Consider the following 23,568-nt stretch of genomic DNA (forward strand, 5'->3'; position numbering starts at 1 on the left):
ACGCGATCAATGCGTGTGACGTGTTACGGCGTGATGGCGTATGGACAGCAAGAAGCATTGGCCGGCCCTGGCAGTTTGAGTACAAACGGGGCTGGGGCGCGGGGGGAGAGGGAGGGGGGACAAGCACCCTAAAGTCCGGGTCGCGGTCCGGAAGGACAGTGTGAGTGCGCCCTTAGAGTCTGTTTATAACGTTGGCCCTTTCACAACATGCTTAAGGGTGCACTCACACTGTCTCACAATTAACTGAAAGATTATTTTCTTCACTACAGCACTAATAACAGAGCAACTTTAGCTTATGTTTGTGACATTATTTTTGGGAAGTATTTGATCAAATCATTCAGAAGAAGAAGAAGAAGAAGAATTCCTTTAATAGTCTCGCAACGGGGAAATTACATTTTTTCACTCTATTATTGTGATTCATGTTACACACACAGGCCCGAAATACACACACAAGCACAAACAGGACCTATATACATGCAATTAATGGAGAGATATTAGAACGAGGGGGCTGCCAGTGACCAGCGCCCCGATGGACTGAGCTACTGCCGCCCCTCAGGGATTTGAAGATAGGCACCTGCTATACCAGGGGTCTGCAACCTGCGGCTCTTGTGCCACATTCGGCTCTTCAGCCCTGTTTCAGTGGCTCCCTGTAGCTTTGCTAAAAACTAAAATGTAAATTAACATGTTTGGCCTGTGAATGTTCTCATGTGTCCAGGTCGTCGTTCTCCTCAAAGCAACTTCAGTCAAAAACAACTGGACTTGGTTATTTGTCTAGGAAGACGTTTCACCTCTCATCCAAGAGGCTTCATCAGTTCATGTACGCATCTGACCAGGCTGGGACTGGACCAGGACCAGGACCAGGCTGAGACTGGTCCAACTAGCTGGTGTTAGATCCAGGTATTTAACCTCTCACAGGCCGATGATGTCACTGGACCTTTTGTGCTCCAAGTGCCAACGACCGTCGTTAGAGTGGCAGTCGTTGGTGGAAGTAGGTTTGGACCTCGTTAGTGCTGGTCCAGTCCCAGCCTGGTCCTGGTCCTGGTCCAGTCATTGGTGGGAAGTTGGTCTGGACTTCGTTAGTGCTGGTCCAGTCCCAGCCTGGTCCTGGTCCTGGTCCTGGTCCTGGTCCCAGCCTGGTCCTGGTCCTGATCCTGGTCCTGGTCCAGTCGTTGGTAGAAGTAGGTCTGGACTTGGTTAGTGCTCTATTGAGTCTTAACGACAGTCGTTGGAGTCACAGGAGGCTTCTTTTTAAACATGTTTGGGTTTTTTTGCACAGCAGTCAATCTTTCAAAAGGAGCGCCTGTTCTCTTGGAGTTCAAGGTGATTTAAAAAAAAAAATATTAAGCACAACTAAAATATGCGTCACATCCGACGCCTACGGTTCAGCTCCTTTCACTGCAGGTGGCTAATCTTGAGTTGCTGACCCGCGCTGTCCGTACGCTAAACGTGACGTCCGTCGTTGGAGTCACAGGCTCCAACGACTTTTGGAAATGTTTGAAAAGTTCTTATTTATACTGTAAATGTTTGTATTTTCACTTCCTCTGTGCTTCTTTGTTCTAATGTTTTCCAGCCTCGTCTTGTTTTATATTATTTGTACCATTGTTAATAAATGTGCTTTATAAATCAAGTCTATTATTATGATTATTAATTGTAAATGTGTCTTCGCAGGTCTTAGTTAAAAATCAATCAGACAGCAGCAGCTCGTCCAGAACGTCCTCGAGAGGTAGAGACACAGAGAAAGTGGAGCACATTACACCGCTCCTTAAATCACAGCACTGGCGTCCCGTGTGCCAGAAGATAGATTTTAAACTCCTATTACTTGTCTATGAAGCACTAAATGGTCTCAGGCCTAAATGCACCTCTGATTTACTTGTATGTCACAAAGCACTTGGACCCCTCAGGTCGTCTGGGACAGGTTCACTGACAGCGTGCTCACACTGTCCTTCTGGCCGCGGCCAAAACCGTTTTTTCAGCTAAAGTCTAGTACCTTTAAGCCATGTGAGTGCACCCGCTCCGCGCTCAACTGCGGCCAGCGGACCGTCCACGGCCCGCTTGAAAGAGGTGGGCTTTAGCGGAGCCGTTTGCACATGTACGAGCACGAGCGTGCGCACGTGTACGAGCACGAGCATGAGCCCTACGGCAGTAGCGTTATGTCCGCCTGTTGGGACATGTAAATAGAAGGACGGACCATGCGCGGACATTTAACAACAACAACAATGGCGGTGAAAGGTTCATGTTGGTGTGATGCGGAGGTGGAGTGTTTACTGCAGATTTGGTCGATGAAAAGATTCAAAAACAGTCGACAAGACGCACAAAAACTCTGAGGTCTATGGAAAGATTTGTGAACAAAGCCACACACGGGATCAATGCGTGTGACGTGTTACGGCGTGATGGCGTATGGACAGCAAGAAGCATTGGCCGAGGCCCAGGTAGTGTGAGTACAAACGGGGCTGGGGCGCGGGGGGAGAGGGAGGGGGGACAAGTACCCTAAAGTCCAGGTCTCGGTCCGGGAGGACAGTGTGAGCAGGCCCTAAGTGTTTACAGGGTAAAACTAAACACGCGGGAGGAGCATCAAACATAAAGACATCTGAGTCCTGCTGAAATCAGGGCTTATTGAACGTTATTGTTTACAGGGGCTTTCCAATAAATTACTATTCCCTATAAACATGTATGCTCTCTCTCTAGGTCGTCCTCAGACAGCCGTCCATCGTTGTCTCCAGTCATCCCGATTCTCCTCTTTCCAGTCCGCTGGTACTCTGGGCTCCTGCATCCCTCTTGAGTATGTCCACGTGTGTTAGTGTGGGACGTCCTCTTGACTGGCGCCCGCGTGTCGGTTCCCACAGCACCAGCTTGCTGGCTGACAGTTCTGGGTGTCTTTGGCAGTGCCCTGCAAGTCTCATTCTCCTTACAGCGATCTCTTCACCCACCCTTGGTGTTCCCTCATACAGGATCATGTTGGTTACATGTGCATTCTTGCTGATGTGAAGCACTGCACGCAGCGTCCTGGTGTAGCACCCGTCCAGGGTCTTCTCTAGGGTTGGTTTAAGGGTCCAGCGTTCACCGCCATAGAGGAGAACGGACTCTACTGTCGCGTAGAAGAAGCTGAGTTTGAATTGGCGGGAGGAGATTGGAGTTCCATACACTGGTCATCCCGTTCAGGGCCCTCCACGCAAGTGCCTTCCTCACTTTTAGATCTTGCTCAGTTGAGTTGACCCATGAGCCCAGGTACTTGAAGTCATGAACGTATGCGAAAGGACAAGAGTATTGACCAATCAGGTTTGAGCATGCTTTGGTTTAGTGGTTAACCCGGATCATTTTAAGGATTCTGGTTATTCTGAGTCACTCACTAATATGATCGTGGTTGTGCGAGGTCCGGGGTATGCAGTGGTTGCCGAACACATCTTAAAACCTTTCTGTGTGTTAGCGCTGCTTAGGCCATTTCAGTGTTTAACTCTAGGTCGTGTTTAAGTAACGTTTTCCTACTAAGTATTGTACAGTTAAAGCCGCAGTCGACAAGTCTGGCAGATCGAGTTGACTCAGTCAAATTTTGAATGTCTACAACTCTCACGCCCCTCCCCCTCTACCGCCAAGCTCCACCGCTCCGTCCCATTGAGTTCTCGTCAGTGCGCGTGCACCAGATTCCTGTGAGACGCCCGTCTTTTCTGTCATCACTAAACGGCCTGGAGTACATGCTACATGGAGATAGGCTGGCTAACTTACATATAGATAGCAACTGCTAGCATCATTTAGCGTATGCCTAGCTTGAGGCGTTGTGTAATATTGTTACATGGGCGAGCAGGGGGGGGGGGGTCTGTGGCGTGTGCATGAACTGTGACTGTGTCAGCGTGGTCAGGATGACACGGGCGCTGTGGATTTTTGCAAAACAAACAAACAACAATCTCTAGGTGCACGTAGAGGCACTTTTTTTTTTCTCAAACCCGATCATTTATGTTGTTCTATCGGATGTCAGCTTCAGTGAATATAATCAAACAAATGTTGCAGACTGGGACTTTAATTGCTATAAATCAGTTACATGAGTGCAGGGCTAATAACTTAAGGAAGTGTCGATCTGTTCTCTAGGTGCAGCCTGTCTGTCAATCAAGCGATTTACAGCGCACCCACACTGTCCTTCTGCACCGGGCCAAAACCGTTTTTTCATCTAAAGCCTAGTGCGTTTGAGCAGTGTGAGTGCAACCGCTCTGCGCATAGCAGCGGACAGCTGGCCGTCCACAGCCCGTCTGAGAGAGGTGGGCTTTAGTAAAGCACGTTTGCACATGTACGAGCACGAGCGTGCGCACGTGTACGAGCACGAGGCCTACGGCGGTTCTGAGGTCATTTCCTGTGCGCCTGTTGGGACGTAGAAAAAAGAAGGACGGACCATGCACGGACATTTACAACAATGGTGGCGAAAGGTTCACGTTGGTGTGATGAGGAGGTGGAGTGTTTACTGCAGATTTGGTCGATGAAAAGATTCAAAAACAGTCGACAAGACGCACAAAAACTCAGAGGTCTACGGAAAGATTTGGAAACAAAGAGACGCATCAATTGAAGGAAGAGAGAAGAGATGAGTCACTGATGTAGAGGTAAGAAAGGCCAAATTTACGGAAAGAAGCACTGACGAGGATAAAAGGGGATGTAGGTAATGGAGGGACGACGATCAGTGCAGTGAAAGAGAGAGAGGAGAGAGAGAGGATGAAAAGCAAGAGAGGTAATGATATGAAAGAAAGGAGTGCAGATGAGATGGAAGCAGAGGAGGAAAATGGATTAAAAAAACAGAGAGAGAAGAGTGAATTTCGCCGACTCGGGGTCATTTCCAGGTCGGGCTCCAGTACCGGGTCATGTTCTGTTCACCAGTCACAAGAAGATGAGAAAGTTTAAACCGAATTAGTCAGCTTGGGTTAATTTTAGGGCGCCCTCCCACTGTGCGTCCGTCCCGTGCCCCGTGCTTTAGGGTGCTTGTCCCCCCCTCCAGGCCCGTTTGTACTCACACTACCTGGGCCTCGGAGAATGCTTCTTGCTGCCTATACGTCATCACGCCGTAACACGTCACACGCATTGATGACGTCATGGCGATGCGTGGCTTTGTTTCCAGATCTTTCCGTAGACCTCAGAGTTTTTGTGCGTCTTGTCGACTGTTTTTTAATCTTTTCTGCAGTAAACACTCCACCTCCGCATCACACCAACGTGAACCTTTCGCCGCCATTGTTTTAAATGTCCGCGCATGGTCCCTCCTTCTTTTTTCTATGTCCCAACAGGCGCACAGGAAATTACCTCAGAACCGCCGTAGGCCTCGTGCTCGTACACATGCGCACGCTCGTGCTCGTACACGTGCAAACGTGCTTTACAAAAGCCCACCTCTCCCAAACGGGCCGTGGACGGCAAGTGTGCCGCAGCTAGAAGCAGAGCGGTTGCACTCACACTGGTGAAACGCACTAGGCTTTACCTGTGAAACCTGTTTGGGCACGGTACGGATGAACAGTGCGACCTCAGAGCAGCCCTTAATCTATGCGTTTGTTCATGCTTCACATGCAACACCTCAGATCTAATTTCCCAAAATTGGGGAGCTAATCATTCATGCACCTCTCGAACATTACAACATCCACGTTTGGCTCTAATGAGGCGTCTCGCTTCGAGTGGATCTGCGTTGTTCTCTCCGATCCGACTCTCCAATAAAGCAAAAGGATAAAATAAGATATAACCTTTTAGTGAAGTATTTGCTACAGAGCTTCCCAGAGATGAACTGCATAATTTGTTGGGGATGACAGGTTTACTGCTGTCCTGCTCTCTTTATTTCTTTCTTTTCTTCCAGCCTTACTCGATCAGTGTCAACTTCTAGGGCTTTTCCAGCACAGCCTCTTCTAAACAATCCCCCTTCTGCCCTCGTCTCATTTATAGTCCTCTCTCCTCTCTCTCCAACCAGTCGGGATGTCTTACCTGGGTTTGCGGCCCCTCTGTTTTGGCGCTGAGGGGACTAGAGGCTTGCTGTTGGCCTGTCTATGGTTCTTGCCGAGGCTCTGGACGCTGTGGGCCTGCCCCTTAGTGTGGACACCTGGGGTTGGAGGAGGTGGTGCTGGAGGACAAGGGAAAACATGAGTGAGTCAAAGCAGGTTGGTGATATTTAAAACATTACTCGAGCTAATTCTTGATTCAACATGTACCACTGATGCTGTGCGCTAGAGGCAAGGTCACATAAATAATGAAAGGCTCGTTAGTAAATTGGGGGCGACTGTGGCTCAGTGACAGAGTGGGTCGTCCTCTATTCGAGAGATTGGTGGTTTGATCCCCACCTCCCCCGGTCCACATGTCGAAGTGTCCTTGGGCAAGACACTGAACCCCAAATTGCTCCCCTTGCTGCACATGGGTGTGTAAATGTGGTGTGAATGGTTAGATTAGATGGTCTGTAGAGGACCACTGCCATCAGTGTGAATGTCAGTGTGAATGGGTGAATGTGACAAACACGGTGAAAGCGCCTTGAGTCGTCAGAAGACTAGAAAGGCGCTAGAGAAGTACAAGTCCATTTACAAGTTAACATATAAATAAAGTGCTTTGTCTTCCACCCCACTGCCATTGCCACTTCAGACCGACACGTTATCATTCTCATGCCCAGCGCCCCACATTGCGTAAGTAGCACACTTACTTGTGACCATCTGTATGCCCATGGGTGCGCTGGTCTTAAAATTAGGTGTGGTCAGGAGGCGCATTGTTGGCATTGCTATCTTGAGGCAGCCGGAAACGTCTGCGCCACAGACCGACAAAAACCTGGTCTAAAGTCCAAGGTGCAGGATTTATTTCCATTTAAGAGGGAGCATCATTCAGATCAGTGATTCATTGAGTTAGGGCGCACTCACACTGTCCTTCCGCACCGTGCCCTAGGGTCCTTGTCCCCCCCTCGCCCCAGGCCTGTGTGTACTCACACTACCTGGGCCTTGCACAAATGCTTCTTGCTGCCTATACGTTATCACGCCGTAACACGTCACAAGCATTGATGACGTCATGGCGATGCGTCACTTTGTTCTTGTTCAAATCTTTCCGTAGACCTCTGAGTTTTTGTGAGTCTTGTCGACTGTTTTTGAATCTTTTCATCGACCAAATCTGCAGTAAACACTCCACCTCCGCATCACACCAACGTGAACCTTTCACCGCCATTGTTTTAAATGTCCGCGCATGGTCCCTCCTTCTTTTTTCTACGTCCCAACAGGCGCACAGGAAATGACCTCAGAACCGCCGTAGGCCTCTTGCTCGTACACGTGCACACGCTCGTGCTCATACATGTGCAAACGCGCTCTACAAAAGCCCACCTCTCTCAGGCGGGCTGTGGACGGCCCACTGGCCACAGTTATGCGCAGAGCGGGTGCACTCACACTGGTCAAACGCACTAGGCTTTAGCTGAAAAAACGGTTTTGGCCCGGTGCGGAAGGACAGTGTGAGTGCGCCCTTAGTTAATAGTGGATGGGTGAAATAATACATCATTAATGAGGAAAACATGAATTACATTCTCTGAAATGTGGAGTGTGAGAGCTGCTGCTGAGGAACAACAGCGTCATTGATTCAGAAGTTTAAAACTACAGTTTTTAGGGTTTTTTTGGCTTAAATGTCCCAGAATATTTGCCGCAGTGATATTAACGTGCGCCTTGGAAACACTAATACTGAGAGCAGCCTCTGATTATTAAAGAAAACATTCATACTCAATATAATACATAATTTAAAAGGCAACAGCCTACAGGGACGGGTAAAGCAGGAGTGAAAATAATTTATTTGGGTGGGTAGACGGAGGATGATTTAAGCATACAAGTGGGTTCAGATGATACTAATTTGCACCTGTTTAACATACTGCTTGGGATCTTTTATAAGAGTTTTATAAAAAGCGTTTTTTAAACACCTTAGTCCTATGCGCAATACTTTGCAGCAAGATTATGCGCTGCCTAACTGGCTAAGTGAAGTTGGACACACCATTTTTTTTCCCCTGGACTTCAGGAGGAACAAGCCCCCGCCCTCCCCAGTCTGCATTGGTGGGACGGACATTAACATCGTGGACTCCTACAAGTACCTGGGTGTGGTGCTGGACAACAAACTGGAGTGGACCACAAACAGGCAGTCTACAAGAAGGGCCTGAGCCGGCTTTACATCCTGAGGAGGCTCAGGTCCTTCAATGTCTGCAACCGGATGCTTCAGATGTTTTATCAGTCTGTTGTCGCGAGCACCATCTTCTTCTTCTGTGGTGTCCTGGGGTGCAGGCATCAAAGCAAAAGACGCGAACACACTGAACAAACTCATAAAGAAGGCCGGGTCTGTTGTTGGCTCTAAGCTCGTCACCCTGGAGGAGGTGGTGGAGCTCAGGATGCAAAACTGCTGGTGATCATGGACGATGTCTCTCATCCCCTCCATGAAACCCTGGACAAGCTTCAGAGCAGCTTCAGCAGCAGACTCATCCAACCTTGCTGCTTGATTTTATATTTTATCTTATTTTAATACTTCAGATTGCTCTGTACCGCTGCTACGATGACCTCATTTCCCCTCAGGGATAAATAAAGTTATACATCTATCCATCCATCTATCTAATGCACTTCTGCCATGCTTTTCAGACCATGTGCTATATAGATCATCTAAAAAGGTCCCAAAGTGGGTTTTTTTAACATTAAAGTATGTAAACATGTTCTAGCAGAGACCCAAAATACAAGTACGAACCTGAAAATGAAGCTAAAATGTCTCCTTTAAGAGGAATTCCTTGATCTGATTCAGAATTACTTTGACATGTTTGTTGCTCTAGTTAACAGCCGACAACACCACCGTTATGAAAAGTGACATTCTGAAATAAAAAGAGCTATGTACAATAATGTCAGGAAAAATGGCATTATGGAAAAAGAACTTTTGAAGAATGGCATGCAGAAATAAACCCCAAGGGTCGATGATCGATTTTGTAATGGTCTCATCTGATCAGAGGCCGTATGTTTTGGACACTCGAGTGAAGAGAGGGGTAGAGCTGTCAACTGATCACCATCTGGTGATGAGTTGGGTCAGAGGATGGGGAAGATTGAAGCCTCTGCTGTGTCACAGGCAAAGCAGCAGGTGTGGGAGGAGTTCGGAGAAGTCATGGAGAAGGACTTTCAGGTGGCACCAAGGTGCTTCTGGAAAACTATTCGACACCCCCGTAGGGGAAAACAGGGAACCGTCCAAGCTGTTTACAGTAAGGACGGGACGCTGGTGACCTCAGCTGATGAGGTAGTTGAGCGGTGGAAGGAGCACTTTGAGGAACTCCTGAATCCGACCAACATGCAAAGTTGGAGGCTGATGGGGAATCATTGTCAATATGAGGTAGTCAAACAACTCCACAGTGGCAAAGCCCCAGGAATTGATGAGATTCGTCCAGAAATGCTGAAAGCTTTGGGTTTGAAGGGGCTGTCTTGGTTGACACGTCTCTTCAACATTGCATGGAAGTCTGGGACAGTGCCAAGGGAGTGGCAGACCCGGGTGGTGGTTCCTCTGTTTAAAAAGGGGGACCAGAGGGTGTGTGCCAACTACAGAGGTATCACATTACTCAGCCTTCCTGGTAAAGTCTGCTCCAAGGTGCTGGAAAGGAGGGTTCATCCTATAGTCGAACCTCAGATTGAAGAGCAATTGAGGAACAATGCAGATTTCGTCCTAGACGTGGGTTTCCCCAGGAGGGGGACTGGAGTCTCCCTTAGAGAGAGGGGGAGAAGTTCATCATCCGTGAGGAACTCGGAGTAGAGCCGCTGCTCCTTTGCGTTGAAAGGAGCCAGTTGAGGTGGTTCAGGATCATCTGGTAAGGATGAACCCTGGGCGCCTCCCTAGGGAGGTGTTCCAGGCACGTCCAGCTGGGAGGAGGCCTCGGGGAAGACCCAGGACCAGGTGGAGAGATTAGATCTCCACACTGGCCTGGGAACGCCTCAGGATCCCCCAGTTAGAGCTGGTTAATATGGCCCGGGAAAGGGAAGTTTGGGGTCCCCTGCTAAAGCTGCTGCCCCCGAGACCCGACCCCGGATAAGAGGCTGAAGATGAGTGATGAGAATTTATTTATTTCATAATTATTTATCTAGTATTGCTCAGCAAAACGTTGGGAGTTAGCAGTGACAAAGATGGAGAAAAATATGCAAGAATACATCTAAATTGTTAAATATGAATGTTTTTAAGACTTTTAGCATCACCTCAGTTCATGGTGAGGAGTGATGTCTTCAAACATGCATTGATGCCGTTTTTGATTCGCACAAGAAATCTATTTTTCAGCTTTAAAAGAAATTGCTAATACATCCGATAAACACACACAGATGCATACACACTCTTAATTTAATGCAGCGATCACACTATAATAAGATTAATGTACACAGACGTCTGATCATGATTTAAGGAATAGAACAGTGACTTCCAGTTAGTGTTGAAATGTTCCCACTTAAGCGTTTGGTGCAAGACGACTCATCACACACACACACACACACACACACACACACACGCACACGCACACGCACATGCACACGCACACGCACACTAATGTACCAAAGGCTCAAATGTAGCAGAGGATTAACCTGGTTCTTGGGCATTTGAGGCAACAACAAACATCATTACTGCCATGATTGAATAATCAGGCTACGTTGTAAGTTAAATATAAATAAATATAATAGATAAATGGTTTGAAAACCCCTTTAATATCCAGGATATTTTATTATTTCACTGAGTGGTTTGTCGATTAGTTGTTTAGTCCATAAAATGTCAGGAAAGTGAAAAATGACCATCACTATATCCCAGATCAACTGCAGGGCCCACGGAGAGAACAGCAGTAAATCCTCACGTTTAAGGAATAGTGAACCTAATAGAGAGGCGCCATGGGGGTGTGGGGCGATCTCAGCTGACAGCGAGAGGGTTCCTGGTTTGAATCCCGGCTGGGGCCCTTCTGTGTGGAGTTTGCATGTTGTCCCCGTGTCTGCGTGGGTTTTCTCCGGGTTCTCCGGTTTCCTCCCACAGTCCAAAGACGTGCAGGTGTTCGGTTCATTGATGACTCTAAATCACCCGTAGGTGTGAATGGTTGTCTGTCTCTATTGGTCTCTATGTGCCCTGCAATACCCGGGTGGACCCCGCCTCACGCCTGATGTCAGCTGAGATCGACTCCAGCCCCCCGCGACCCCGACAGGGACAAGCGGTTGAAGACAAATGAATGAATGAATGAACCTAATAGTAATAGTAAAAAATGCTCGTGACGTGTTACAGCGTGATGACGTATAGGCAGCAAGAAGCATTCTCCGAGGCCCAGGTAGTGTGAGTACAAACGGGCCTGGAGGGGGGGACAAGGACCCTAAAGCCCGGTACGGACGCACAGTGGGAGCGCGCCCTGAGTCTGAGGCTGCGGCTACAAAAACAGAATCAGGATCTCAATGAGGATGGGGATGACTGAAATTAAACAGCTAAGAGGGGCTGAGGACAGGGAGCTGCAGAGAGAGGACCGTAGAGGACTACACTGAATAAACAAACTCCAAAGCGTGCATACCTTGATTGGTGGGTACAGGAGGTAGGACTTTGATCTTCGGCTTCCTCCCTCTTTTTCCGGGCACCTTAACAGGCACCTGGGCTGGTCCAGGGGCGACCGCGGCCCCTGACGTTTTCCCCACTGACACATTCTTCAGCTCTTTCCTGCTCTCCTTCCCCTTGGTCCTACGCTCCTTCCGCTCCTTGCCTTCCTTGGGCTCCTTGCTCTTCCTCAGTGTGACCACCGTCGCCACCTTCTCCTCCTTTCGTTTCTTTGGTTTGGTGCTTTCCCTTTCCTCCACCTCCCCTCCTCCTTTCTCCCGTTCTCTCTTGTCCTTTTTCTTCCGTTTCTTCTTCACCCTGCCTACTCCTCCTCCTCCTCCTCCGTCATCCTCTTCGCTCAGGGAGGAAGGAGGTCGGGGGGCTCCCACCGAGTGCTTAGCGGCGTGGGCCCCGGCCATCGCGCAGTGATTGGGCGTCGCCGTGCTGCCCACGGGGGTGAGGAGGCGGAGCTGGTCCTTGGGGCCAACGACCAGGTGTCCCCGTGGGATTGTAGGAACTTGTGCGTTACTCTTTTGGTCCAAGGCGGCAGAGGAGGCTGCTGCAGCGGAGGCCGGAGGTGGCGTGTGCTTCAGGACACCAGTGAACATCTGAAAAACAGATAAATGGATATGTATCATCATACTGTTCTCATTCACCAATTATTCTAGTTACCTCGACTTTACAATTTTAACCTTTGCAGCCTTTTAATGAGTTCTGTTGAGAGCAAATTAGATCCAAGACAATGTACAAACTGCTGTAGAAATGTATATTATGGTGTATTTTCTGTGCAAGTCATTATACAAGCAATTCCAGCCATTCATGAGGAACTCGGAGTAGAGCCGCTGCTCCTTTGCGTTGAAAGGAAAGTATTTAAAAAGACATTGGACATTGGATAGAAGAGTTTCTGCCAGTGTGTTTTAAGCCCGCCTGCCCACCAGTTCTAAGCATTGAGCCTTATATATGGACCAATATTGAGCCACAACAGGTCTCCAACTACGGTGAGCAGCCGCCGACTCTATTTTCCCCAGTAGAAGAAGTAACGCGCAGTGCATGTTGAGATATACGACTGTCAGACTACCTGTCACACCACATGTTAGGTTAACTTTCAGGCTAACTGTCAGACTAACTGTCAGACTAACTGTCAGACTAACTGTTAGGCTAACTGTTAGGCTAACTGTCAGACTAACTGTCACGCTAACTGTCAGGTTAACTGTTAGGCTAACTGTCAGACTAACTGTCACGCTAACTGTCAGACTAAATCTCAGACTAACTGTCATGTTAACTGTCAGTCTAGCTGTCAGACTAACTAGTCTGACAGCTAGACTGAATGTTAGTCTGAAAGTTAGTCTGTTAACTGTCAGGCTAACTGTCAGACTAACTGTCAGACTTACTGTCACGCTAACGGTCAGGTTAACTGTCAGGCTAACTGTCAGGCTAACTGTCAGGCTAACTGTCAGGCTAACTCTCAGACTAACTGTCATGTTAACTGTCAGGCTAACTGTCAGACTCGCTGTCAGGCTAGCTGTCAGGCTAGCTGTCAGACTAGCTGTCAGGCTAGCTGTCAGACTAGCTGTCAGGCTAACTGTCAGACTGTCAGGTTAACTTTCATGTTAACTGTCAGACTTACTGTCATGTTAACTGTCAGACTAACTGTCAGACTAACTGTCATGTTAACTGTCAGGCTAACTGTCAGGCTAACTGTCAGGCTAACTGTCATGTTAACTGTCAGGCTAACTGTCAGGCTAACTGTCAGACTAACTGTCAGGTTAACTGTCAGGTTAACTGTCAGGCTAACAGTCACGCTAACTGTTAGGCTAACTGTCAGATTAACTGTCAGAGTAACTGTCAGACTAACTGTAAGGTTAACTTTCACGCTAACTGTCAGGCTAACTGTCAGACTGTCAGACTAACTGTATGACTAGTTGTCAAACTATCTGTCAAGCTAACTGTCAGACTAACTGTTACACTAACTGTCATGTTAACTCTCTGGTTAACTGTCTGGTTAACTGTCCGGTTAACTGTCCGGTTAACTGTCCGGTTAACTGTCAGACTAACTGTCACATCACCTGTTATGTTAACCGTCCATCTAAGCAAAGTTAGAAAGATAAAAGATAGAAAGTTGGAGAGATGGAAAATGAATCATTGTCCCCAAACAGTGCAACATGGTGAAGTCATACACTCGCTACCCATCATTCTGGACACGTGCTGACTCATGCGTGACCCAAACTTAGCATGCAGAAAGTTCCTCCATCAACCCCAGGATGTTACCGCTGTTTCCCCCAAACAGCTGAACCACAAAGAGACCCAGAGTATTTACATTATTAAACAACCTGTTGGCTTTACCCCAAACACAAACATAAAGGTTCATAGAGGCCATGCTGGCACGGTGGATGAACCTCAATGTGAGTTTGCGCTCACTGTGGCTGATGATTCAACATCTCCTCTACTCACAGTGCGGCCTCTGTGTGACAGCGGGAGGAGTGGTGTTGTGCATGTGACTGTGCTTAAAGTGTTTCTGCCCCCCCAGCAGATGCATACTAAAGCCCTCAGGGGAGTTAAGAATAGATGTTACTGCCCCTGCTCAGCGTGCAGTTCTTTTATCCCCTACTTTATAAAAAAAACGCATCACTTCCTGTGTACCAGAGACATTTTTCCGGAAAAAGCTCAGTTAGAATAGTAATGACAGTAATGAGCATGATGAATGCCAACTGTGTCGCACTGTTCTGACGCCAGTTTTTACAGTTTACACCCAGTGTCTCCCTCCTGCACGGGAGAACCCCACCAGGCCAGATCAAAAACACCAAAATAACGCTTAATATCGGAGAATCGGAGCAGCGGGGGCGGTGCTGCAGTCGCTCTACCGCACCGTTGTGACCAAAAGAGAGCTGAGGAAGGCAAAGCTCTGGATCTACCGCTCAATCTTTGTTCCTACCCTCACCTGTGGTCATGAAAGCTGGGTCATGACCGAAGGAACGAGGTCGCGGGTATAAGCGTCTGAAATGGGTTTCCTCAGGAGGGGGGCTGGAGTCTCCCTTAGAGAGAGGGGGAGAAGTTCAGCATCCGTGAGGAACTCGGAGTAGAGCTGCTGCTCCTTTGCGTTGAAAGGAAAGTATTTAAAAAGGGGGACCAGAGGGTGTGTGCCAATTACAGGGGTATCACACTACTCAGCCTCCCTGGTAAAGTCTACTCCAAGGTGCTGTAAAGGAGGGCTCGTCCTACAGTCGAACCTCAGATTGAAGAACAATTGAGGAACAATGCGGATTTTGTCCTAGACGTGGGTTTCCCCAGGAGGGGGACTGGAGTCTCCCTTAGGGAGAGGGGGAGAAGTTCAGCATCCGTGAGGAACTCGGAGTAGAGCCGCTGCTCCTTTGCGTTGAAAGGAGCCAGTTGAGGTGGTTCAGGATCATCTAGTAAGGATGAACCCTGGGCGCCTCCCTAGGGAGGTGTTCCAGGCACGTCCAGCTGGGAGGAGGCCTCGGGGAAGACCCAGGACCAGGTGGAGAGATTAGATCTCCACACTGGCCTGGGAACGCCTCAGGATCCCCCAGTTAGAGCTGGTTAATGTGGCCCGGGAAAGGGAAGTTTGGGGTCCCCTGCTAAAGCTGCTGCCCCCGCGACCCGACCCCGGATAAGAGGCTGAAGAGGAGATGAGATGAGATCTATTCAAATGTTTCCCTATATTCATTCTGCACTGTGAGTCTGTGAATGAGGCGACGGTCTGTGGTTAGTTCACATGTCTGTAATAACAGTAGGACAGTAGAGTGTTGTTGTTGTTTTAATAAATGTATTGCGGGAAAAGACACAGTTACAAAAAGGGCAATGCGTTCGTTTAGTTCCCTTACACAGCCTTATCCCTCTTAAGCCTTATTGTGGGCTTTTTTGATGTGTGTAATTTGAAATCATAATCTTTATTAGGTCAGACGTGAATCCTGCATCTTCCGTGTAAACCTTTACATATGACGTTGCCCTGTTTTTATACGGTCGGCCACATGACATGAGATAATCCCAGAACGCTGAGACACTTTTGACCTGTGCATCCTGTTCCTGTAAAGTGTTGTTGTGACGGGTCTGAGAGAGTGCTTTGTCTGAAGATATCACCAGCTGAGTCTGAGTCTTTGTGACCTTATCCGTAAGTTGGATTCCTCCTATAAAAAGTAAGATCGCGACTAAACTCAGGGTCGCTCCTTCTGACTCTGAGCTTTGTTCATGAGACGGCAGGAGTTGGACTTATTTTTGTCTGCAGAGAAAAAGCTGATCCTGTTCGTTGATCCTCATTGAACAGATTCATTTCTGCAACAATTTAAATACTATTAAACATTTAAAACCCACAATGTGACTCTTTTTTGCCCTAAGCTTTCAATGAACTGTTAAAGTGTGACCACTGTAAGTAGAAGAGGAATACAGTCCAATGCATGTATACTGTAAACACACACATTAACACTGTAATGCTGGGTTCACACTGCCGACGATGGACGCGATAGAAGCAACACAATTACATATAGAGTCAATCTACAGACGCGGTTTGAACGAGGGCGGCGCAATCGTCGCTTTACTCACGTTACCCGTGACATGATAGATGCAAATAGCGATTTTCGCATCTATCGCGTCCAATGTGCAAGTTGAAAATACTGAAGTTTTTTGCTGAATCGTGTGACGCTGTAATGCGTCAGCCAATCAGCGCTGAGATTGCGGTAAGCATCATACGTCCAGGGGATCGCCACAGTCGCCATTGATGTAGTTCTTGACTATATCAAGGAAACTGGACTGTTCCTATCGATATAATGGCTATAACATTGACATGGGGATGGTAGAAACGTGCCTTTAGGCGTCTAGTCTGAGTGGAAATCCAGAAGAAGAAGAAAGCCTTGCAGAGTGAAGCGTATTTTGAGCACTGCCCCTTTAAGGTTCGGACAAGGTTTTGGCATCGGACGACCTCTGGTTTCCATTTACAGTGTGTTTATTGTCCGAGTGTGCCAATCTTATTTGAGCAGGCTTTAATTGCATGCAGGTAAACCGTTCATGCAGCAAAAGAACCCATCAGTAATCGTATGACGATGATCTATCTGTTTATAGAATCGTGCAAACCGTCCTCATCCCTGTTTTTTCACGACCCTCATGCTGTGATCACATCGCCCGTGATGGTTGCGATAGAAGCAGCACGGTTACAAACAAAGTCAATCTACAAACGTGCGTTACCTGCGATGCGATAGACGCGAAAATCAATCAATATTCACTGAATCGCGTGACGCAACTTGCCTTTAGGCATCTGGTCTGCTGGATATTCAGAGGAAGAAGAAGAAAGCCGTCACTGCAGAGTGAAGCGTATCCCAGTCTGATCTACAGGAGGCAGGTCAGCACCCTCTTCAGCTACGGAGGTTAAATCACTGACGGCGTGATCTCACTGTAACACAACAGCTCTTTTAAGAGCCACACACTTCATCTGAGAGCTCATTTCTGTTCTTTTAAACACAGCAGGCAGCTAGCCGCAGGCTGCTACCTAACTGTCTTGACTCTCCAAATATGCAAATGTCACGATGGTTCAAATCTGATCCAAATATGATCAAGCAGCGCGTTGCTCACGTTTCCTGCGATCTCATCGCGTGTATTGGGATCACTACATTACATAATGCATGAACCCTGGACAATGTCACATGGATCAGGTCCAGAGATAGTCTGCACTTTCTCCGTCACACATGCAGCACAGGACAGGAGATTGTCCGCATCAGATGCGTTCTTACTGGAAATACTCCTTTTGGTTTCGGCCAAGGTTTGGGTAGACAGCAGGAGGTGACATGACGCCGATTACACCGCGTTAATGGAGACGGTTCTTAATTAAGTTATAAACAACTGAGCGTCATTTGAATTTCTCTGATGATTTCATCGTTGGTCCCAGATCTCATCATCTCTCCAGTTAGACAGTTTTTGTGTAAATCACCCTTCGTCTTCTTCAATGTCGGAGGTTTGTTTTCATCATCAACACGCCCATTCCCCCTCAGTGAACACACCGGTGGATGAGCGTCTGTATTCCCACATGGTTCTAACGGTGAACTCCATTTGATGCCCTGTACCGACTGAAACTGAAATTTCCATTCTTGCCAGGTCATGTCTAGATAACTTCAGATTCAGAATCCCAGCCCTGGAGCGTGATTCAGCAGCACAGCCTTCCTCCACTTCGCCACACAGATGCAAAAGTCGTACAGACTCTATAAAACGCCCTATTACTACCTCCATGAGGAAAGTCCTGCAGCAGTACTGTAGATGTCAGATGAGGAATCTCCACCAAGACTACATCTGTAACGCTAATGGAGGATAGACGCAGGCTCAGAAAACGTGATTTCTTCCCATCCACCTCTGATTTTTACACCTGGTAGTGTCAGCACAAAGACATTTAGGTGGGAAGCGGAGCTAAAGTCCTACATATTATGTGGTAGATATTATAATAAGTCTCCGGTATCTGCATAAATACTTGCAAGCATTAATATTCATGACTAGTAGGTGGACTTCAAGGTCAGCATAGCATGTGGGCAAATTATAATTTGCATTTAAATAAAAAATGCAGGGATGCTTCAATATCCACTGATGGATTTATGCCACGCAGACCCAAATTGCAATTACACCAACAAAGCTCTTTTCGAACTCCGTAAAATTTGAAATCAGGAATTTTTGAGCTACCGATGAACTGCGCGGACATCAGATTGCAGTGGTACATTGCTTTAAATTCTTTAATAGATTAATTTTTGGACCTTAAGCTCATGAGCTGCATATAAAGATGGACGGCTTCTGTCAATGTAGGTGGTTTTTACCACGCTTCTGTTTGTTCTGATCTTATTTTATGCTTTAAAAACAGGGTGAAACTTCAGGATTGACTGGGTCCCATTGGTCACACCGTTCATTCATCTTCAGCCTCTTGTCCCTGTCAGGGTTGCGGGGGGCTGGAGCCGATCGCAGCCGACGTCTGTTGTGAGGCGGGGAACACCAGGACGCCACATAGAGACGAACAGAGACAGACAACCATTCACACCTACGGGTGATTTAGAGTCATCAATGAACCGAACACCTGCACGTCTTTGGACTGTGGGAGGAAACCGGAGAACCCGGAGAAAACCCACGCAGACACGGCAGACACGCAGACACGGCGACAACATGCACACTCCACACAGAAGGGCCCCAGCCGGGATTCAAACCAGGAACCCTCTTGCTGTGAGGCGACAGTGCTATTAGCAGGAACTTAATATAGCCACAGATCCCCACTTCACAATACTGCAAATATTCATTCATTCATTCATCTTCAGCCTCTTGTCCCTGTCGTGGTCGAGGGGACTGGAGCCAATCCCAGCTGACATCGGGCGTGAGGCGGGGTCCACCCTGGACAGGACGCCAGTCTATCACAGGACACATAGAGACGAACAGAGACAGACAACCATTCACACCTACGGGTGATTTAGAGTCATCAATGAACCGAACACCTGCACGTCTTTGGACTGTGGGAGGAAACCGGAGAACCCGGAGAAAACCCACGCAGACACGGGGAGAACATGCAAACTCCACACAGAAGGGCCCCAGCTGGGATTCGAACCAGGAACCCTCTCTCTGTGAGGCAACAGTGCTAATCACCACACCCAATGTTCCTGTAACAATTACCCTGTTCATTATCCGACCTACAGAAAGCCGTTCTTGCTGGTTTTGATTTGTTGCTGCACGCTCGTTTCATCTTAATTCATTTCCGGTAATATGAGTTTGTCACGACTGTCATTTGTGACATCTTGTTGCTGCGTCTTTCATTCATCAGGTCACTTTGTTGACATTTAGAGTCCATTGTTGAAGCAGTTGTTGTTTGCATCTAAGCATAATCTGGAACATTTCTGAGGACACGAGGAGCAGCTGTAGATGAAGACAGGCTTTGCTTCTTGCTTTACAATCTGCCCCTAATGGCAGTTTATAGCTATTTTATTTTTACATGTTCTGTATTTAAAGGATCAGCAACTGAGTGATCATTTACATTTGTGTTAATTCATTTTTTATTTCAGTGGTCAACAGTTGATTGATCTCATCTCATCTTCATCCGCTTATCCGGGGTCCGGTCGCGGGGGCAGCAGCTTTAGCAGGGGACCCCAAACTTCCCTTTCCCGGGCCACATTAACCAGCTCTAACTGGGGGATCCTGAGGCGTTCCCAGGCCAGTGTGGAGATCTAATCTCTCCACCTGGTCCTGGGTCGTCCCCGAGGCCTCCTCCCAGCTGGACGTGCCTGGAACACCTCCCTAGGGAGGCGCCCAGGGTTCATCCTTACCAGATGATCCTGAACCACCTCAACGGGCTCCTGTACATAAAGTACTGATGTTTATTCAGCTATTAATTTATTTTTAATGTATTCTTTTGTTTCCTCAGTGTTCAATTCAAGAATTTGTTATATTACAATGTTAAATATTCTTTAATAAAATGTATTTGTTTAATTAATACGCAAAATAATTAACTGACATAATAGATAGATGGATAGATGGATAGATAGAGTCTTAGGGGGCACTCACACTGTCCTTCCGCACAGATCCAAAACCGTTTTTTCTGGTCAAGCCTTGTGCGTTTGACCAGTGTGAGTGCAATCGCACTGCACCTAGCTGGCCATCCACGGCCCGTTTGAGAGAGGTGGGCTCTTGTAACGCACGTTTGCACATGTACGAGCATGAGAGTGCGCACGTGCACGAGCACGAGGCCTACGGCGGTTCTGAGGTCATTTCCTTAGCCTGTTGGGACGTAGAAAAAAGAAGGAGGGACCATGCGCGGACATTTCAAACAATGGCGGCGAAAGGTTCACGTTGGTGTGATGCGGAGGTGGAGTGTTTACTGCAGATTTGGTCGGATGAAAAGATTCAAAAACAGTCAACAAGACGCACAAAAACTCTGAGGTCTACGGAAAGATTTGGAAACAAAGCCACGCATCGCCATGACGTCATCAATGCGTGTGACGTGTTACGGCGTGATGACGTATAGGCAGCAAGAAGCATTCTCCGAGGCCCAGGTAGTGTGAGTACAAACGGGCCTGGAGGGGGGGACAAGGACCCTAAAGCACGGGGCTGAGTTTTTTCTGTTATAGTTGCTCAGCATATTGTTTAATAAAAGTTATTTGTTTAATTAATAAGGTAAATAATTAATTGACGTTCTGTAATGTCTCAGAAATCACTACATTGTAATGTTACACCAGAGAGAGGGTTTTAATGAGACCTTATTTGTCATTAATGCATGTAATCTTATTTAGTGCTGAACTGGAAGACGAGATTAAACTGAATTATAGAATCAAACTCCAAGGTGAGAGCGCTCTGCTCAGACTCTCCGCTGCAAACAGGAATGAGAAAGTGTTTATAATGAACTGTGCTTCATAATGAATGATTACCTAATTACTTATTGATCCCTGAAGGGAAGAGTCTCAGCTTTGCGGTACCACAGGAAGGACAAAGCAAAACGGTCAGCTGTTAAACATCACCCGCAAAGTGGTGTGAAGCGAGCGTCTTGCTCAAGAACACTTCAGTAGGGCAGACGTATTCCCAGACAAGACTAGAGAGGAATCATAATGTTGAGACAACCTCCCTTTAACAGTAATTCACCACTTCTGTCTGAGAAACGTATAATAACCTTTGTCTCTTTCCCCTGATTACCCACCTAACTTACTTTTGATATTAATAAAAAACCTAAATTCAAATTAAATCCAAGACTACGACATCTACCATGACAAGGAACCTTATTTACAAAACATATAATAGAGAAAATAATTCCTCTACATCTTCAACCGCTTGTCCCTGTCGGGGTCTCGGGGTGCTGGAGCCGATCCCAGCTGACATCGGGTGTGAGGCGGGGTCCACCCTGGACAGGACGCCAGTCTATCACAGGACACATAGAGACGAACAGAGACAGACAACCATTCACACCTACGGGTGATTTAGAGTCATCAATGAACCGAACACCTGCACGTCTTTGGACTGTGGGAGGAAACCGGAGAACCCAGAGAAAACCCACGCAGACACGGGGAGAACATGCAAACTCCACACAGAAGGTGCCCCAGCCGGGAGGCGAACCATGGTGTCATATAGATGTTTATTTTATTCATTCTTTACGGTTGTATTTAAACGGTCAGCAACTGAATGATACTAGACGTGATGAAGAATTGCCAACGTAATACATTTTATGCAGTGTTTCCCCGACCATTAAATTAGCGCACTCACACTGTCCTTCCGCATTGGGACAAAACAGGTTTTTCGGGTAGAGCCTAGTTCCTTTGACCAGTGTGAGTTCAACCGCTCCGCGTCTAGCTGCGGCCAACTTGCCGTCCACAGCCCGTTTGAGAGAGGTGGGCTTTTGTAGAGCGTGTGCGCACGTGTACGAGCACGAGCACGACGCCTACGTCGCACACGTCATTTCCTGTGCGCCTGTTGGGACATAGAAAAAAGGAGGGACCATGCGCGGACATTTAAAACCATGGCGGTGAAAGGTTGACGTTGGTGTGATGCAGAGGTGGAGTGTTTACTGCAGATTTGGTCGATGAAAAGATTCAAAAACAGTCGACAAGACGCACAAAAACTCAGAGGTCTACGGAAAGATTTGGAAACAAAGCCACGCATCGCCATGACGTCATCAATGCGCGTGACGTGTTACGGCGTGATGACGTATAGGCAGCAAGAAGCATTCGCCAAGGCCCAGGTAGTGTGAGTACAAACGGGCCTGGAGGGGGGGACAAGGACCCTAAAGCACGGGGCACTGGGCACGGGACGGAAGGACAGTGTGAGTGCGCCCTAATTCCCAGTCCAATACAAAAAAAAACTTCTTATATAGCTTATCTATCGTTTTGTTTACACCTGTTGTCTTGTTCAAAGAGAGAGAAAGCACAGTGAGAGGATGGAGATTTGGTTCTGTGGTGTTCTGATGGATCATATCTGGGGAACATTACTTGTAGAAGGAAACGCCTGCGGACGACCAGAGAGGCAAACGCTAAAAAACTTAATGTCTGATTATTATTATGTGAGTATTTCTGTATTTACTCGATATCAAACAAACAAAACCCACATTTATGAATGAGATTGAATCAGCGGACCTTAGAGCAAATGATGAGGGAGATAAACAGACTTTATTTTTGGTTTTCTTTCCTTCCTTTGTTTTTTTTAACCGGCTCACCGGCGTTGTGTGCAGAAAAACCGATTCAGTCGGCATTTAATGCACAACAACCGAATCGCTCGGCGTTTGTAGAACGACCGAATCACTCGGCATTGAACGCACGACGACCGAATCACTCGGCATTGCGTGCAGAAAAACCGATGCACTCGGCATTAATGCACAACAACCGAATCACCCGGCATTGAATGTGGCCCTGTCGGACCACTCGGAGGAATCCAGATTTCCGCGGTGACATCCGCAGCACTTGGAGATGGCGCTGCCCACAGCAGAGAAGAATCTGCGGATGACGTTCGACTCCTGTGGTGTCTTCAGGTGACGCTTGACGGAGGAGGCAATGAACTTCTCAAGTGCTGGTTCCCCTAGTTTTAGGGAGATCAGCACCATTTGTTCGTTGCCCCACTTCTTGCACAGGTCCTGGAAGATGGTCTTGTCGAGGTTCTTGAAGGTCTTTTGGGTGGCGTGGAAGTCTACACCGTCGACCTTTGCCCATATGACCTCAAACAGGTGCTTCATGATGGCCTCGGGGTTTGAGCAGGTAAAGGTCACTTTGTTTTTCCTGTATGCCCGCCCGACCAGCTGCTCCACAAACGCCTCGATGAACTGCTTGTTTCTTTCCTGCTGCGCCGCAAGTTTGGCAAGTGTCTCTTTAGTAACTGAGACGGTCGCTCCACCGGTCGATGCTTTACTCGATGCACCAGTCAACGCAGGCAAGTGCCCCATGAAGGGTGTGGTTGGTGACTCTATAGGAGGCATTAACTCACTGGCTGTTATACCTGTGATCAATCTGTCACTGTGGGTGTTGACCTGAGTGTTCATCCACCAACTCATCAGTCCCAGGAAACTCCACGCTCTGTCCTGGATCTCAGCGTACATGTCGGCATCTGACTGAGGAACAT

The 23,568-nt window shown here is 47.6% G+C and overlaps 1 protein-coding gene across 2 annotated transcripts in view; it reads right to left on the minus strand.

Annotated features, from left to right (window-relative positions):
- Nucleotides 1-23,568, minus strand: part of chd6 (chromodomain helicase DNA binding protein 6) — a 149,945-nt gene that overhangs the window by 80,723 nt on the left and 45,654 nt on the right. For both annotated transcript variants that reach the window (XM_083939713.1, XM_083939712.1), the window contains exons 3-4: nucleotides 11,495-12,122; nucleotides 5,935-6,070 (exon numbers count right to left, since the gene is read on the minus strand). In XM_083939713.1, the coding sequence (XP_083795839.1) occupies nucleotides 5,935-6,070; nucleotides 11,495-12,122 (764 nt within the window). The remainder of the gene's footprint in view (nucleotides 1-5,934; nucleotides 6,071-11,494; nucleotides 12,123-23,568) is intronic.

Source organism: Echiichthys vipera (genome assembly GCF_963691815.1).
Source record: "Echiichthys vipera genome assembly, chromosome: X".
In the NCBI taxonomy this organism is placed as follows: Eukaryota; Metazoa; Chordata; class Actinopteri; order Perciformes; family Trachinidae; genus Echiichthys; species Echiichthys vipera.